This window comes from Physella acuta, unplaced genomic scaffold, assembly GCF_028476545.2.
Source record: "Physella acuta isolate Inbredline_101_S28 unplaced genomic scaffold, ASM2847654v3 ptg000007l, whole genome shotgun sequence".
Taxonomy (NCBI): domain Eukaryota; kingdom Metazoa; phylum Mollusca; class Gastropoda; family Physidae; genus Physella; species Physella acuta.
Window position 1 is genome coordinate 1,631,747 of NW_026731527.1, and position 16,945 is coordinate 1,648,691.

At 31.4% G+C, this 16,945-nt stretch overlaps 1 protein-coding gene and 1 long non-coding RNA gene across 2 annotated transcripts; both read right to left on the minus strand.

Annotated features, from left to right (window-relative positions):
• Window positions 1-331: 331 nt before the first annotated feature.
• LOC131943965 (uncharacterized) lies at window positions 332-5,082 on the minus strand. Its single transcript, XR_009386984.1, has 4 exons — window positions 4,942-5,082; window positions 2,728-2,786; window positions 593-740; window positions 332-389 (listed from the first exon to the last, which is right to left on the minus strand). It is a non-coding gene; the product is annotated as an uncharacterized LOC131943965 (long non-coding RNA).
• A 5,562-nt stretch (window positions 5,083-10,644) lies between these two features.
• On the minus strand, window positions 10,645-15,978 carry LOC131946233 (fibulin-5-like). The gene is made up of 5 exons (XM_059306955.1): window positions 15,943-15,978; window positions 13,956-14,051; window positions 11,693-11,797; window positions 10,726-10,851; window positions 10,645-10,649 (listed from the first exon to the last, which is right to left on the minus strand). The coding sequence occupies exons 2-5, from the start codon at window positions 14,014-14,016 to the stop codon at window positions 10,645-10,647; spliced, it is 297 nt and encodes a 98-aa protein (XP_059162938.1). The 5' UTR covers window positions 14,017-14,051; window positions 15,943-15,978.
• Between the last annotated feature and the right edge of the window lie 967 nt (window positions 15,979-16,945).

Here is a 16,945-nt window from a genome sequence, read left to right on the forward strand (position 1 = left end):
TCCCTATCCCCCTCCGGAGTATTTTACTATGTCATTGTACCTTCGGTCTGCTCCTGCGCCTAGAGTATTTTACTATATCTCGTTGTACCTGCGGCGCCTGCGGTCCAAAAGGGACCTAATATACTACTTACATTTTGTACTATATAATTTGTGCATTTAACATTATATATTATTCTTTCAGAACACACGCCGTCATATGACTTATACGAATTTATATTATCAAGAGTCTTACTGACTTACAGACAATAAATAGGACACTACGTTTAGAATGTTGGGGTTTATTCAATTGTTTTGAATAGGAAGACAAGTCAACTAAGTTATTTTTACACATTCCGTCAGTCCGCAGTACTTTGTTGCTTTTGGTGTAGACTTTTCTCCAACTGCTTTTTCTGTGGTAAAACACAATTTTCATTTAAGATCAGTACATAATTCTCGAAACCTTTAAAACATACGCTTAAAATTTTTAAAGGGGTTACATTCGAAATAATATTTTTCATTTAATCAAAACAGTTCGTAATGCGTTCATGTTTTAAAACTAAAAACAACTTTTGTTAATATTATGATAGATACTATTTGCGCAAATAACACTCACATTTATCACAATCCAGAGTGACAAATGTATTAACCGGAAAGTTGTTTATGTCAACTGTGGTTCCACCTGGAGCAGTGAGCATACACATGCCGGGCATATAAAGATAGCCGATACACTCGGGATCGTTAAAGCAAGTGGTAAAGCAAGTCTGCAGAAAAAGAGCAAAATCGTATCTACAATCGATTAAGTGTTCAATTAATGGAGGCCGAAAGGTATTCGAGAGGCCCATTAAATATTTAAAAAATCATACACGGCGTAGTTAAAATTAATATGAATATAAAATCCTGTCTGTTTGGTTTTTTTTCAGACTTTACTACAGATTGGATGTATTTGATGTTTTTAATTTTTTTCGGTAACTAATTTTTTTTAAAAAAAAAAGGTAAAAAGTTTGGTTTTTAAGTGTAATGGCGACATACACAATGACATCCTGCTATTCGATAGGCTAGCAGACATTTTATTGTACACATTGTAAGCGAAAAAAAAGGGAAAACTAAGAAATATGGTTTAAATTTACATTGTTATTTAAAAACTTTTGCATTGTTAATTAAAAAACTTTATCTGCAAACTTTTGTAAACAAATAAATAAAGATCGCGGAATTCCTGTACAGCCAATCAATGTTTGTCTTACGAAAGTGAACGTCGGGTTATAACTTATGCTTGATAAAAATAAATAGAAATGTAGCCTTAAACTCAACAAATTATTTTCCATTTCTCTGGATTTACAAGTTTTATAACATTGATTCTAAAAATATTAAATATCTTATTTATTTTGAGGCTAAAGTATTTATTTTTCATTATTTTTTCCGGTCGATTTGATTGCAAAATCTAAAAAAGCACGTTTTTAATCCATGTCAACAATATGATGGAAGGATTCTCGTCAACTCGTTCGCATACATTGTGAAGCTAAGATTAACATTTTCAACTGAAGGTAAGATAACTCAAGACTACACGTACATGGTATATATATATATAAATATATATATATATATATATATATATATATATATATATATATATATATATATATATATATATATATATATATATATATATATATATATATATATATATATATATATTTATATATATATATATATATATATATATATATATATATATATATATATATATATATTTCTAAAGTCACATTTGTCTACAAGTTTGTATTGGTATAGTCTGTTCAGTTACATGTGAGCATCTGCACTATGTGTAGAGCTGTAATATACGTACTTATGTAGAGAATAATTTTCTTTTTTCCGAAACTGTTAAACACAAATTTCTTTTAAAAACTTGAATTAATCTATTTATATATTCTGTCGTAAAACAAATCTTTAATTATAAAAGTAAAAACAGAGGACTTCATTTTCAAAGAAAACTAAAATATGTCACCGGCTTAGTGAAGTCACTTGATGTTAAAGCCAAACCAAAATAGTTTAACACAAAAAGGGACTTATATATATATATATATATATATATATATATATATATATATATATATATATATATATATATATATATATATATATATATATATATATAATATAATATAATATATAATATAAACTACAAAATCAAACAAAAAGTAGGTTGAAGTCCGAGTCAAAACGTAGTTATGTTGGAGGAAATCCCGTCCAAAATACAATTAAAAACGAATAGGAAAAGGGAACGGCATCAGGTGTTTTTTTCTTTTTCGTTCTTAATTTTTAATGTTGGAAGAGATTCCCTCGATCACAATTAAGTATTGGTTTCAGCTTGTTTTGCGGCTCCGTTATGTCAACCATTGTCAACGAGCTTCCAGAGGTCAGGATCGGAGTGAAATAAGAAATAAATAGTTGTGCTGGACTAAACACAATCTACAAAAAAAATAACAAACAAAAGGCAAGCAACGGAAAATTGTACAAGTATAATTGGTAATCAATTGGAAAATAAGTTAAACATAAAACCTCAAAATATTCTTTAAAAAAATCATTTATTTTGGTATTCAAAATAATTAACTGACATTGATTGATTAGATATTATATTCTTTCATTTCTCTATACAGTGTTCTGCTATTACCATTTAAAATAAAGTTTTTAAATATCAAATTTTATATGAAAATATGATTTACATGAATATCAAAAAGATTCTTCTTTTACCTCGTGATCCGGCGCATTGACCATATAATTAACGTCAGGGATTTTCAAAGTGCATTGTGCTACATTGAGAAATAAATTACATTTTAAATGCACACACAATGATTTTATTTGATTCATTATGTAAAAGATCAAGCGAAGAAATGGTATCTTATATAATAGGCCATGTAAATATTTACTATGTATTCTAGTAACACACCAATAGGCTTTAAATTAACGCAGCCAGAGTCGAGTACTCTTATTTGCACTTTGCTTTTAATCACTTTTGATTAAACTCTGGGTCTGCGTGGTCGAGTCGGTAAAGCTCATGGTTGCTAATCCAAAATGTCTCGAGTTCGAACCCTCGGGCAGATGAGGCTCGTTAGTTCGGGACAGCCACTCTAGGAGAGACAACTCCAAAATCAAACAACTGCTGCCTTGTAGCTTGTTCTTGGTTGGACAAAGGCTATGGAAGCAAATCCAAAAAGAAAAGCAGGCTGTAATCGGAGTCAATGGCCTCAATACCAGTTGAAACGTATCCTTAATTGTGATGGAGGCGTGGTCGAGTCGGCAAAAGCTCATGGTTGATAAATTCGAAAAAAAAGTCTCGAGTTCAAGCCCTCTTTTTTAAAAAAAAACATTTGAGAATATGAATGGTTAATTAATTAATTAATGATTGGCAGGTATGTGGAGTGCTTAAGTTTAAACCATCATGCTAATTTTAGGGAAATTGATATAATTTTCGCAATTTATTACTTAAAAGGTAATTAGAACTACAGAGGGTCCTTTAATAGTATAACTCACAATTTATATGACATTGACTTTTAGTATCAATTTCTACATTTAGTTACGATACATAATTTAATTTACAGCTTAATTAATTTTTTTACTAGAACGAATGATATACTACGTCATTTCCTGTTTATTTTTAAATGGTATAAAATGTTCTGAAAAAGAATTACATTAGAATGTTACCTCCATTGACGTAATCTTTGTTTACTTTTTTTTTAAAAAAACATAGGTATGCATATATAAGAAAACTCGGCGTCTGGACAAATTAACGGCCCTAACGGATTTTTTCAATGGGCATAAAGATTGTTTTTTTTACCCTCTAAGATTGATCTACAACCTCGCAAAACATCAGGGGGGGGGGGTGGGTGAGGAGGTCGTTCGGCAATTATTTAATTTATATATAACTCATATACGGATAATTTCACTCGACCCTTGTTCCATACGGCCTAGCTATCTGCCGAAGTACACGCAAGAATATAGCCATATGTACAGAGGTTAAGTGACCTAAAAACTCTGTTAAAATTGCACTGTTTTTCATAAAAATTACAATGATTATATTGGGAAATACTACTTGTCAGTTTTGCTCAATTTACAGCTATTTCCCAGGTATGGCGAGTCTTTTCTAACATCTCCTGGAGTTTTTCTACAACCTCAGTAAATATCAAGGCGGGGGGGGGGGGGGGTCGTTCGGCAATTATTTTTTTCGATATAGCCAATAAAAGGAGAATTTCACTAGTGGTCACTTGATATCCCTCGCCGTGCGAACAGAGGCTGATCGATAATTTATCCTTAAAGCCGATTCATTTATCCAGTTTTTTTTTTTAAAATAGCCAGATGTACAGAGCCAAAGATACTAAACATTGTTTTAGAAATAGTCATAGTTTTTCACCAAATTAATAATGTTTATATAAGGAATTTGGACAGGTAACTTCTAAAGCCGTTCCGGAGATCTACAGAATTTATCATATTTTTTTTTTGCTACCCTTCGATAGTTGGTCTACGACCTCAGGAGTTATAAAGAGTTTCCTGCGTGGTAATTTCTTTTCGATGTATAGCTCATATAAGACTCCGGTCAGATGAGGTAAGTTTTGATCCCCTCATCGTGGACATTGCGGCTGACCGGCGGCTGACCGGCACCGGCCTCCGTGTTCTGTCGGCTAAAAGCAGGGGCCCGCCAAATTTGTAGCACCTGTGGCTCCGGGAAGTGCCAGATCGAGCACCAGAACACTTTGCTTAGTCTAAGACTCCACGAGGCCTTGCATTGTACACCAAGATTGACAATTTATACTCATTTAAGAGATGGTTGCTACGGGTACTTGTAAGATTACGTTAAGTTAGGTTCGTCAGGTCATGTCAGGTTGGCTCGGGTTAGGTATAGTTAGGTCATGCCAGTTTCGGTTTTTACATTACGCTTAGCTAAACCAATATACACAAGGAAAAACTTACTACTATCATTGTAGCATGAGAAAACGGAATATCCAAGTACATTTTGACTGACATTTACAACATCGCCAACATAGAGCTTCGTTGTACACACACCATCTCCAAACTGGAAAGCGAAGCAATGTTCTGCCCTACAAGCTGAGTAGCATTCATGTAGCAACACATTTGTACGAAAAACATGTTTTATGTAGACACAGATACAGACGCAGATGCAGATGCAGATGCAGACGCAGACGTAGACGTAGATGTAGATGTAGATGTAGATGTAGATGAAGATGTAGATGTAGATGTAGATGTAGATGTAGATGTAGATGTAGATGTAGATGTAGATGTAGATGTAGATGTAGATGTAGATGTAGATGTAGATGTAGATGTAGATGTAGATGTAGATGTAGATGTAGATGTAGATGTAGATGTAGATGTAGATGTAGATGTAGATGTAGATGTAGATGTAGATGTAGATGTAGATGTAGATGTAGATGTAGATGTAGATGTAGATGTAGATGTAGATGTAGATGTAGATGTAGATGTAGATGTAGATGTAGATGTAGATGTAGATGTAGATGTAGATGTAGATGTAGATGTAGATGTAGATGTAGATGTAGATGTAGATGTAGATGTAGATGTAGATGTAGATGTAGATGTAGATGTAGATGTAGATGTAGATGTAGATGTAGATGTAGATGTAGATGTAGATGTAGATGTAGATGTAGATGTAGATGTAGATGTAGATGTAGATGTAGATGTAGATGTAGATGTAGATGTAGATGTAGATGTAGATGTAGATGTAGATGTAGATGTAGATGTAGATGTAGATGTAGATGTAGATGTAGATGTAGATGTAGATGTAGATGTAGATGTAGATGTAGATGTAGATGTAGATGTAGATGTAGATGTAGATGTAGATGTAGATGTAGATGTAGATGTAGATGTAGATGTAGATGTAGATGTAGATGTAGATGTAGATGTAGATGTAGATGTAGATGTAGATGTAGATGTAGATGTAGATGTAGATGTAGATGTAGATGTAGATGTAGATGTAGATGTAGATGTAGATGTAGATGTAGATGTAGATGTAGATGTAGATGTAGATGTAGATGTAGATGTAGATGTAGATGTAGATGTAGATGTAGATGTAGATGTAGATGTAGATGTAGATGTAGATGTAGATGTAGATGTAGATGTAGATGTAGATGTAGATGTAGATGTAGATGTAGATGTAGATGTAGATGTAGATGTAGATGTAGATGTAGATGTAGATGTAGATGTAGATGTAGATGTAGATGTAGATGTAGATGTAGATGTAGATGTAGATGTAGATGTAGATGTAGATGTAGATGTAGATGTAGATGTAGATGTAGATGTAGATGTAGATGTAGATGTAGATGTAGATGTAGATGTAGATGTAGATGTAGATGTAGATGTAGATGTAGATGTAGATGTAGATGTAGATGTAGATGTAGATGTAGATGTAGATGTAGATGTAGATGTAGATGTAGATGTAGATGTAGATGTAGATGTAGATGTAGATGTAGATGTAGATGTAGATGTAGATGTAGATGTAGATGTAGATGTAGATGTAGATGTAGATGTAGATGTAGATGTAGATGTAGATGTAGATGTAGATGTAGATGTAGATGTAGATGTAGATGTAGATGTAGATGTAGATGTAGATGTAGATGTAGATGTAGATGTAGATGTAGATGTAGATGTAGATGTAGATGTAGATGTAGATGTAGATGTAGATGTAGATGTAGATGTAGATGTAGATGTAGATGTAGATGTAGATGTAGATGTAGATGTAGATGTAGATGTAGATGTAGATGTAGATGTAGATGTAGATGTAGATGTAGATGTAGATGTAGATGTAGATGTAGATGTAGATGTAGATGTAGATGTAGATGTAGATGTAGATGTAGATGTAGATGTAGATGTAGATGTAGATGTAGATGTAGATGTAGATGTAGATGTAGATGTAGATGTAGATGTAGATGTAGATGTAGATGTAGATGTAGATGTAGATGTAGATGTAGATGTAGATGTAGATGTAGATGTAGATGTAGATGTAGATGTAGATGTAGATGTAGATGTAGATGTAGATGTAGATGTAGATGTAGATGTAGATGTAGATGTAGATGTAGATGTAGATGTAGATGTAGATGTAGATGTAGATGTAGATGTAGATGTAGATGTAGATGTAGATGTAGATGTAGATGTAGATGTAGATGTAGATGTAGATGTAGATGTAGATGTAGATGTAGATGTAGATGTAGATGTAGATGTAGATGTAGATGTAGATGTAGATGTAGATGTAGATGTAGATGTAGATGTAGATGTAGATGTAGATGTAGATGTAGATGTAGATGTAGATGTAGATGTAGATGTAGATGTAGATGTAGATGTAGATGTAGATGTAGATGTAGATGTAGATGTAGATGTAGATGTAGATGTAGATGTAGATGTAGATGTAGATGTAGATGTAGATGTAGATGTAGATGTAGATGTAGATGTAGATGTAGATGTAGATGTAGATGTAGATGTAGATGTAGATGTAGATGTAGATGTAGATGTAGATGTAGATGTAGATGTAGATGTAGATGTAGATGTAGATGTAGATGTAGATGTAGATGTAGATGTAGATGTAGATGTAGATGTAGATGTAGATGTAGATGTAGATGTAGATGTAGATGTAGATGTAGATGTAGATGTAGATGTAGATGTAGATGTAGATGTAGATGTAGATGTAGATGTAGATGTAGATGTAGATGTAGATGTAGATGTAGATGTAGATGTAGATGTAGATGTAGATGTAGATGTAGATGTAGATGTAGATGTAGATGTAGATGTAGATGTAGATGTAGATGTAGATGTAGATGTAGATGTAGATGTAGATGTAGATGTAGATGTAGATGTAGATGTAGATGTAGATGTAGATGTAGATGTAGATGTAGATGTAGATGTAGATGTAGATGTAGATGTTAATGTAGATGTAGATGTAGATGTAGATGTAGATGTAGATGTAGATGTAGATGTAGATGTAGATGTAGATGTAGATGTAGATGTAGATGTAGATGTAGATGTAGATGTAGATGTAGATGTAGATGTAGATGTAGATGTAGATGTAGATGTAGATGTAGATGTAGATGTAGATGTAGATGTAGATGTAGATGTAGATGTAGATGTAGATGTAGATGTAGATGTAGATGTAGATGTAGATGTAGATGTAGATGTAGATGTAGATGTAGATGTAGATGTAGATGTAGATGTAGATGTAGATGTAGATGTAGATGTAGATGTAGATGTAGATGTAGATGTAGATGTAGATGTAGATGTAGATGTAGATGTAGATGTAGATGTAGATGTAGATGTAGATGTAGATGTAGATGTAGATGTAGATGTAGATGTAGATGTAGATGTAGATGTAGATGTAGATGTAGATGTAGATGTAGATGTAGATGTAGATGTAGATGTAGATGTAGATGTAGATGTAGATGTAGATGTAGATGTAGATGTAGATGTAGATGTAGATGTAGATGTAGATGTAGATGTAGATGTAGATGTAGATGTAGATGTAGATGTAGATGTAGATGTAGATGTAGATGTAGATGTAGATGTAGATGTAGATGTAGATGTAGATGTAGATGTAGATGTAGATGTAGATGTAGATGTAGATGTAGATGTAGATGTAGATGTAGATGTAGATGTAGATGTAGATGTAGATGTAGATGTAGATGTAGATGTAGATGTAGATGTAGATGTAGATGTAGATGTAGATGTAGATGTAGATGTAGATGTAGATGTAGATGTAGATGTAGATGTAGATGTAGATGTAGATGTAGATGTGGATGTGGATGTGGATGTGGATGTGGATGTGGATGTGGATGTAGATGTGGATGTAGATGTAGATGTAGATGTAGATGTAGATGTAGATGTAGATGTAGATGTAGATGTAGATGTAGATGTAGATGTAGATGTAGATGTAGATGTAGATGTAGATGTAGATGTAGATGTAGATGTAGATGTAGATGTAGATGTAGATGTAGATGTAGATGTAGATGTAGATGTAGATGTAGATGTAGATGTAGATGTAGATGTAATTTTGGTTAAAAAAAACTATAAATTCTTGGGCGAGCATATGGGATATTGGTTTGTGTTGTACAGTGCTGTTGACAGACCATTTCCGAAATGTAAACTAGGTCGTCTAGCATAATATACTGAAATGCATTCAGATACCTATGAATATGTTTGATGAAGAAAATATTGATCTTAGTAAGTACGACAGTATACAATCTAAATATATTTACCAAGGGTGATGAAGCGTTTCGGGTTTCTATTAATGGAGTTGATAACGGAACGCAGAGTGCTATAAAAAAAAAATACAAGATATTTTGTTATCAAGTTATTTAAGACGTGTATCATAAGGAAATATATTTTTATACGAAATTTAGTTTAATTTAATGTAACTATAAATATATATGACAAGGGAACAGCGTATGTCCATTTCCAATACAACTACCAATTAAATTAAAAATATTTTTAAAAGAATTTTAATATACAAAGTAAAAAACAAAACATATTTTACATAGAAAATGTATAAATTAAATAAAATGATCTAATTTAACGATAAAGCATTATAGTTCAAAATACATGAAATAAAATTTTGTATCATTTAGATGGTCATCAGTTTCGTAACGTTAAATTATATTTTATTGCATTATCACCACAAACATAACACAACATAAACTTTTAATAACAGTTGTCTAGCTCACAAAGATAGAATTAGTTCTCCATTATAACCAATCTTAACCACCAAATAGCGGAGCTACCTTTTTTCTAATGTGTGTTTTCGTTGCCCTTCAATTACAAAAAAAATCTAGTGTTGACCACCTAATGATTGTCTCATGTTTGGCAAGCATCAAAATTGTGTTTAAACCTTCATGTATAATTTTGCAAATTACAATAATATATAATTTAATATAACAAACGTATCTTTCGTTTTTAAAATAAGTCTCTATATATTTAAATATTTTGCCGTGGGATATTTTGTCGTATGTTATTTGTCTATGATAAATATTTTATTCTGAGATAATTAGAAATATATATATATATATATATATATATATATATGTATATATATATGTATATATATATATATATATATATATATATATATATATATATATATATATATATGCGTGTGTGTGTGTGTTTGAGTGTGTTTTTTTGTGTATATGAATGTGTAGATGTGTATACATTTTTGGATTGTATAGAAGCTGATTTTAAAAAGTGCTTTTCAATCATCAATCCTTTTTTTGGTGCCTGCTTTATGTGCTATCAAAATACAATTTTGTCTTATAAAACGACGTATACGATATCAGTAAAAAAATAAACACCCATTAATACTAATCTTACGTGAAACGCAGTAAACTGTTTCTTTTATCATTATCATTTTGTTTTTCATTTTACACGAGATTGATACTTATTATATAATTATATTGGCCGAATTTAAAAACAAGAAATGTTGATTTGCGTATATTAAATGACCTACCATCACACTTTGTTGGGTCTGTGCTATTTACGGCAAATCCAGGTCTACATGAACAAGTGAAGCTTCCGTCTGTGTTGGTGCAATTCTGTTGACATGGACTTGGCTGAGCACTGCATTCATCGATGTCTAGAAGTTATGTTTGTAAGCAAAATGTATCATTAATCTGAGTTAAATATGCATTTCAAAAAGTATAATTTTTCTAATGAGGAAATATAAATGTGTTAAATTCTGAGACTTACCATCACACTGTGTAGGGTCTGTGCTATTTATGACGTATCCATCATTACATGAGCAGGTGTAGCTTCCAATAGTGTTGGTACAAACTTGTTGACATGGACTTGGCTGTGCATTGCATTCATCGATGTCTGAAATGGTTGGAACAAGAGAAAGCGTAAATTTACATCAAATAATAAATACTCTACACTTGTATATGTTATACTTTATTCTATCAGCCGGTTAATCACAATTTTTAACTAGTACAACACGCAGAAAATGAACACGCCTTTAACATCTAAAATATTGAGTTTTAGTAAAGCTACAAAAAGAACTATCGCGATTATTCAGTAACACACTTTAGTGAAATACGTTTAAAAGATATTTCATTGTAACATTTTAAGTATGTATTGTGAAACTGAAGAACGATGTTAGAGATATTAAGTTTTATATAAAGCTATTTGAGACATTGATTCATTAAAGATATACATTTTTTTCCAAACCAATAAATAATTATGTTTTATTTTAATACTTATTTGTATTATGATGTGTGGAATTGGTTGATCTACTTACTTATTTAGTTTTGGATTGTTGTCACCACTATATGTTTCAAAAATAATCCTAAACAAAGCAACGAACACACGAAAATAAACGCTTTAAATTTGAAAAAGTTTTTTGTTTGTTATTAAAATCACGAAGTTTATAACCATAAGGAAGGAAAAAATATTTGAGTTTTTTAAAAAAGTGTTCATATATCTATATAAGTAAGCGACATTTTAAATCAATTAATACCATGCATAATACGACTCATGAATTAATTAACAATACATTTTAGTTGTCATTTATGTTTTTTATTATATTAACATCTTTTTGCGTGAATTTCAGCTAAACATCATTAAAAAGCAGGTCATTTTCTTATAAATAGGGACCAAATTATTTTTGTTTACAATCATGTTGATTAATTTATCGATTTTACATTATCGACACTCTTACCTAGACATTTAGCAGTATTAGCTGGGTTGACTTTATAGCCTGGGTTGCACGAACACACAATTTGTCCATTGACCACCGTTGTAATTTGCTGGCAGCGACACTTGGCTAAAACAAAGTAGCAAAAACGTTGATAATGTCTGTATAATGTCTCGATACTATGGGTTTATTTTGCTATTAAAATAATCTAGTTTCAAGCTGTTGTTTTTTTTTTAATATGTCGCTGCTTTTGGACAACCGCTTAAAATGTTTCAACAACACCTCTCTTTTTTTGAATGCATGCCGAGAGGGAAAAAAAGCGAATCCAGGTTTTATATTAAGCTATGGAGCTTAAACTTATGAATAAACTCCCTAAGAAAAGGAATATTTTATCTATAAGTGAGGCCCTAAGCTATTGAATTTTAATCATACCATCATATAGCTTCAGTAAGGTTACAAAAGCCTAATTTGTTTTCCCTTTTTAATGCATTTAAAAAAAATAATGTTTACTTTTTTTTGTATACGAAGTATCGAGAAAGTGTTGAAAACAGTTTTGCAATTTTTTCCTTATGTTTGTGTGTGTATGTATGTATGTATATTTGTGTTTGTTTGATGTCTGTCAACACGCTAACTTGAGTACCGTTACAGATAGGATGAAGAAATTTCATATTGAAGTATTATAACACATTTGTAGTTCTGTGTCAAATTTTCAGCAATTTTCGGTAACCGAAAGTGGAACTTATTCTACTTTTGGTTTTTCAAAGGCGTATAACTTGAGTACTGTTTCACATAGATAAATGAAATGTCTCTCTGAAAGTAAAAGATCTAATTTTCTGCCTTATGTTACATTTTGTGTAATTTTCGTTAAACGGAAGTAGTAATTTAGGTGTTTCCGATTTCTGAAAAAAAAACGCATTTGAATTTATAAAGTACTAGTATTCCGCACTATTATACACATATTGTTTGCCGTTCAATTGGGGCTAAATTCTTTTTTCTATGAGATTCTATTCTATTTTCAAAAAGCTTAAGTATGTAATAACTGATTTAAAATCATGTCTATATCCCGAGTTGACATCTCCTTAGTGTTATATAAGAATATTCGAGAAAGTTTAGGGGAGATCACTCCCGCTTTAGTTATTTCTTGTGAATTATGAATATTATTTTTTTTAAATGTTTTTTTAAAATAAACAATGTATGTGGGAATTATTTTCCATGTGTTAGTTATTCGTTTTAAATTAAGTTATCACAACATAAACTACGACCAAAAATATGTGCGTTACCAACCATCCGTAAGTTTGGGATGTCTAAACTTGAGTTATCAGCCCTCTTTTAGTTTGTGGTCTACGATATGGCACCAAACATGCCAGTCGTGAAACCAGTTTACCCTAGATTTCGCATTGATCAAGCGATCGTTAGTAAGTAAAATTAAATTTCCCTTTCAAACCTGACGGTCTATAGGGCAAGTGAAGTAGAGTTCATTTGTTTCTGTGAACTCGGCCTTTGAAGAGATAGCGTTGTCATCACTATGCCTAGCCGCCATTACTTTTCCTAACGTGAGTTGGTACCCATCTACTGACGCTAAAATTCTGTTTAATTATTTATTATCTCACCTTTCAGTAGTAATGTTTTAAATTAAACTTTAAGACTAGTGTGCTATCTTACATTGTCATTCAAATTCTACCACTGTGCAGAATTTCACTTCAATCGGAAAATGAGAAAAAGGTTAAAGTTTTATTCAACGTAATAAAATCCTTTAATAACAAGCCTAAAATCAATCCCAATCCAGAACTGCAAGCTGGTATAGCAATACGGTCTATTCGCGTCAATAATTGAAAAGCTAAACTGAAACAACAATAAATGTCTAACAGCTTAACATAACAGCGGGTGGTGAGTTTGAATATTAACGAGTATAGAAATACAAATGCAAACGAGACAATCGAATGGACTTTCTTGATGGTTTTTAATCAATACAGAGAAGACGTTAATACCGCGAGGCTACAACGTTGAATTGGTTACTTTTGTTTCAGTTTTATTTAATATTTTCAACTATTTTTTCAAACCGTGTAGGATCTTACTAGACCCGTGTTTCTTCAGACTTTTTTCTCCTGGGGAGGGGAGGGGGAGCACTTGAAATTTTTTTGAAGCGGGGGCGGGGGGTGGGGGGGGGGGGGGGGGCGGGCTAACATTTCAGGGTGGGGGGGGGGCGCACACTGTTAAGTATATATTTTCTATATCAATTTCATTTCGTTCGGGAGATGCCTGGAAAAGAACTCAGTACTTGACTCACCATGCGCGTATGATATGCACATAAGCAGTATGGCTGTAATGTTTACTTTTGCAATCTTCATCCTGATACAGCTTATATATTGATATAGATATATACCTGTGATTGAAAAAAATAGTAATAACAATTAAACATAATTTACATATTTTTAAATACATATATCACGGAACAAATAAAACTAATATAAACATTTATTTTATGATTTTGGTTGCGCACCAAGAATAGGTAGTGTTATATCAAACATAATTATTAAATAACTATTATCAAATGTTACCAATGTTCAAAAGAGGCCGAACAATATAAATAAAAATTAACACAATGTGTCTAATATCAGTAGTTGTTTTTCGTTTCATTTCAAATAGTAAAATCCATAATAATATATATAATCGTCAGTAGTTACACTAATGTGTTAATGTGATTTCATTTCTGCAGTATATATTGCTTAAATAATTCTTAACTAGTTGTTTCGACTATTAAGAATTTAAAAAAAACAAGGAGGACGAAAGCTGTTAATGTTTTGTATTTTCTATAGATCTACCGTTTAGCGATATTCCAACATTTTAATAGCATATTAGTGTTTTAATCAGAACTTCTCTTCACAGTTCTTCCATAAACCTCATTATCATTACGTAAATTGCTCTTATTTAGAAATATTTTGACAATACATTCGCACATTTGTAAGAAGCTGATTTAATTATTTTTTTTCTGCAGCGTTAGTCTAAACATAAAATACTATGGTTGATTAAGCTATAATGATTTGAATTTAAATACCCTTTGATGCGTAGAATCGTTTATTAATCTTTATCAAAAATTCACAACAATAACTTATTCGATTCCTCGTAGTGAATCTCAACAGCAGTTTTACTATTATTTAAATAAAAGCGTTATTAATTACAAGCGACTAAATATTAATTAAAAATCTGATTGCAAAAAAAAATTTGAGAAACGAAATTTTTAAGCCAACGTAAGTCACGTCATTGCATACGAGGGGTGTTTAGGATGTGTGGGGCGCGGAGGTTGAATATGGAAGGGATGTGTATTTTATCCTGCTGGTAAAAGATTTATACTTATTACAAATTGTTTAAATTAAGTAATGCACATAAATAGTCTGTCAGTGATCATGAAATAATGAAGATGCAGTTACATCTTTAAAATTTACTGAAGATATAAACCGCGTACTACGTTTGTGTTTGAATCGATAGACTAAAACGATATAAACTAGCTGAGCTTTCGATCAATCATTCATGAAATGTTTAGCGAGTTTTATTTTTTGTTAACGTATAGTTTGTTTCAATGATGTAAATACTTGCTTGAATCTTGACTGAAAACATTATATAAAACCAAAGTTTTATTCAAACAAGAAATATCTCCCAATGACGCAGTCAGAATCTATAACTCGTAAGATATCTACTGGTCTGCCACGATATTTAATTTTTATTTTGTTCAAAGCTACCTCATTATACAACGAAGTATCAATTAAATAAAATAAAATACATTTACTGATTGTCGTTAACATTGCAAATACTTATCTGCTTAATATTTAAATTAAGACTGATTGTCATAATTTAAAATACATTTTTAAACCGATGCAGTATTGTAAAAAGTCTGATAAAAGTTGTTATTAATATATTAACATAAGCCACTCTAGACAAGTAAATGAAACGATTAATATTACATCTAATGTCGGCAATATAATCACTCTAATTCGTCCAAACTTACAATTTAAAAAAAGCATCAACTAATGACGGCGCTTCAAGATTTAAAAAAAATATGATTCTCAAAATAACTTGTTTCTTTAATAAATATCTTTAAGATTTCTATTTTTGTTTGCTACCTCTAGGGTAGTTTTCTAAACTTTGATTATATCATTCAATTTCTTGGAAAGTTACAATCATGTTTAAAAATGATCAGAACCTTAAATTTAAGAATATAATTCTAAAGTTTTATCATTATAAAAATAAACATTAGAAAGACGTCGCTTAAAACTTACCAGAGTGGAAGCTTTTTGTTTCAAACTGTCAGTCACAACAAAAAGTGGTGTATGTTCACTGATGTAAACAGTATATATTGACTAGTTAGCCAATCAAAATACGTGTTGGAAATATTATTGCTAGTAATGAAAATCCAAAGGCGAAGCCTCATACTGAAACAATTGAGAGACCATCATGTATTTGTTTTCAATGAGAAAAAGATATTTAGTCTGCTGTTTCGAAAAATAAAATTGCACAAGCAAGTTCTATTTTTAAAAAATCATTACTAGTTTGGGGTCAAATATTAAAAGAAGAACGTTATAGTAATATTCAGTCTTGAGTTCAAATCCGGTTTCAAGTAAGTAGAATATTACTTTCTTGGGTACCTACCTCAAGTTAGGTAAAGAAGAAGAGTGATAGTGCTGAGCACACCATCTTTTCATATGACGAGATCATGGAAACACGTAAACTCTACTTCACTTGCTCCATGGACCGTCACGTTAAAAAAGGGAACTTTTAAAAAAAAAACTACACCGAAAAGAAGAAAATAATGCAAATTTGCTTTCTTTGATTCCATAATCGATTGCTCTGTAAGAGATCTGATAAGCGACACATGCTTTTATTAAAGAAATAAACTATTAATTATTGTATTTCCAGTGCACTTAAAAGCTTATTATTACAACTTTAAAAAAATAAACCTCTTCTTTTTGATAATTCGTTACTAATTAATGCATCCCAGAGAACAAGACTAAAAATATTTCCTTTAAAATCAGATCAATATTTTGCGATCTGTAAAAGACACGTATCTGTTATTTTTAGTATTTTGTACCAGAAAAAAAGCAACCAATCGTACCCAAAAAGTTTACCTATGGTAGCTAACCAAGTATCTATTCGTGTTAGCTTCACTTTTATTATTGAAAAAAAGTAGCCAAATCAATTAGATTTTAAAATATATTTTCTTGCATTGCCGTTGCAAAGTTGGAATACCTTCGCTGTATTATAAGTTAGTTGTCCTATTCTTAT

Bases quoted from the DNA above. Each gene is read 5' to 3' on its own strand.
- LOC131946233 (XM_059306955.1), bottom strand. From the start codon at position 14,016: ATGAAGATTGCAAAAGTAAACATTACAGCCATACTGCTTATGTGCATA. The intron at 11,798-13,955 runs GTGAGTCAAGTA...ACTTTGTTTTAG, and splicing joins GTGCATATCATACGCGCATG to CCAAGTGTCGCTGCCAGCAA. The intron at 10,852-11,692 runs GTAAGAGTGTCG...CAACCATTTCAG, and splicing joins TAATACTGCTAAATGTCTAG to ACATCGATGAATGCAATGCA.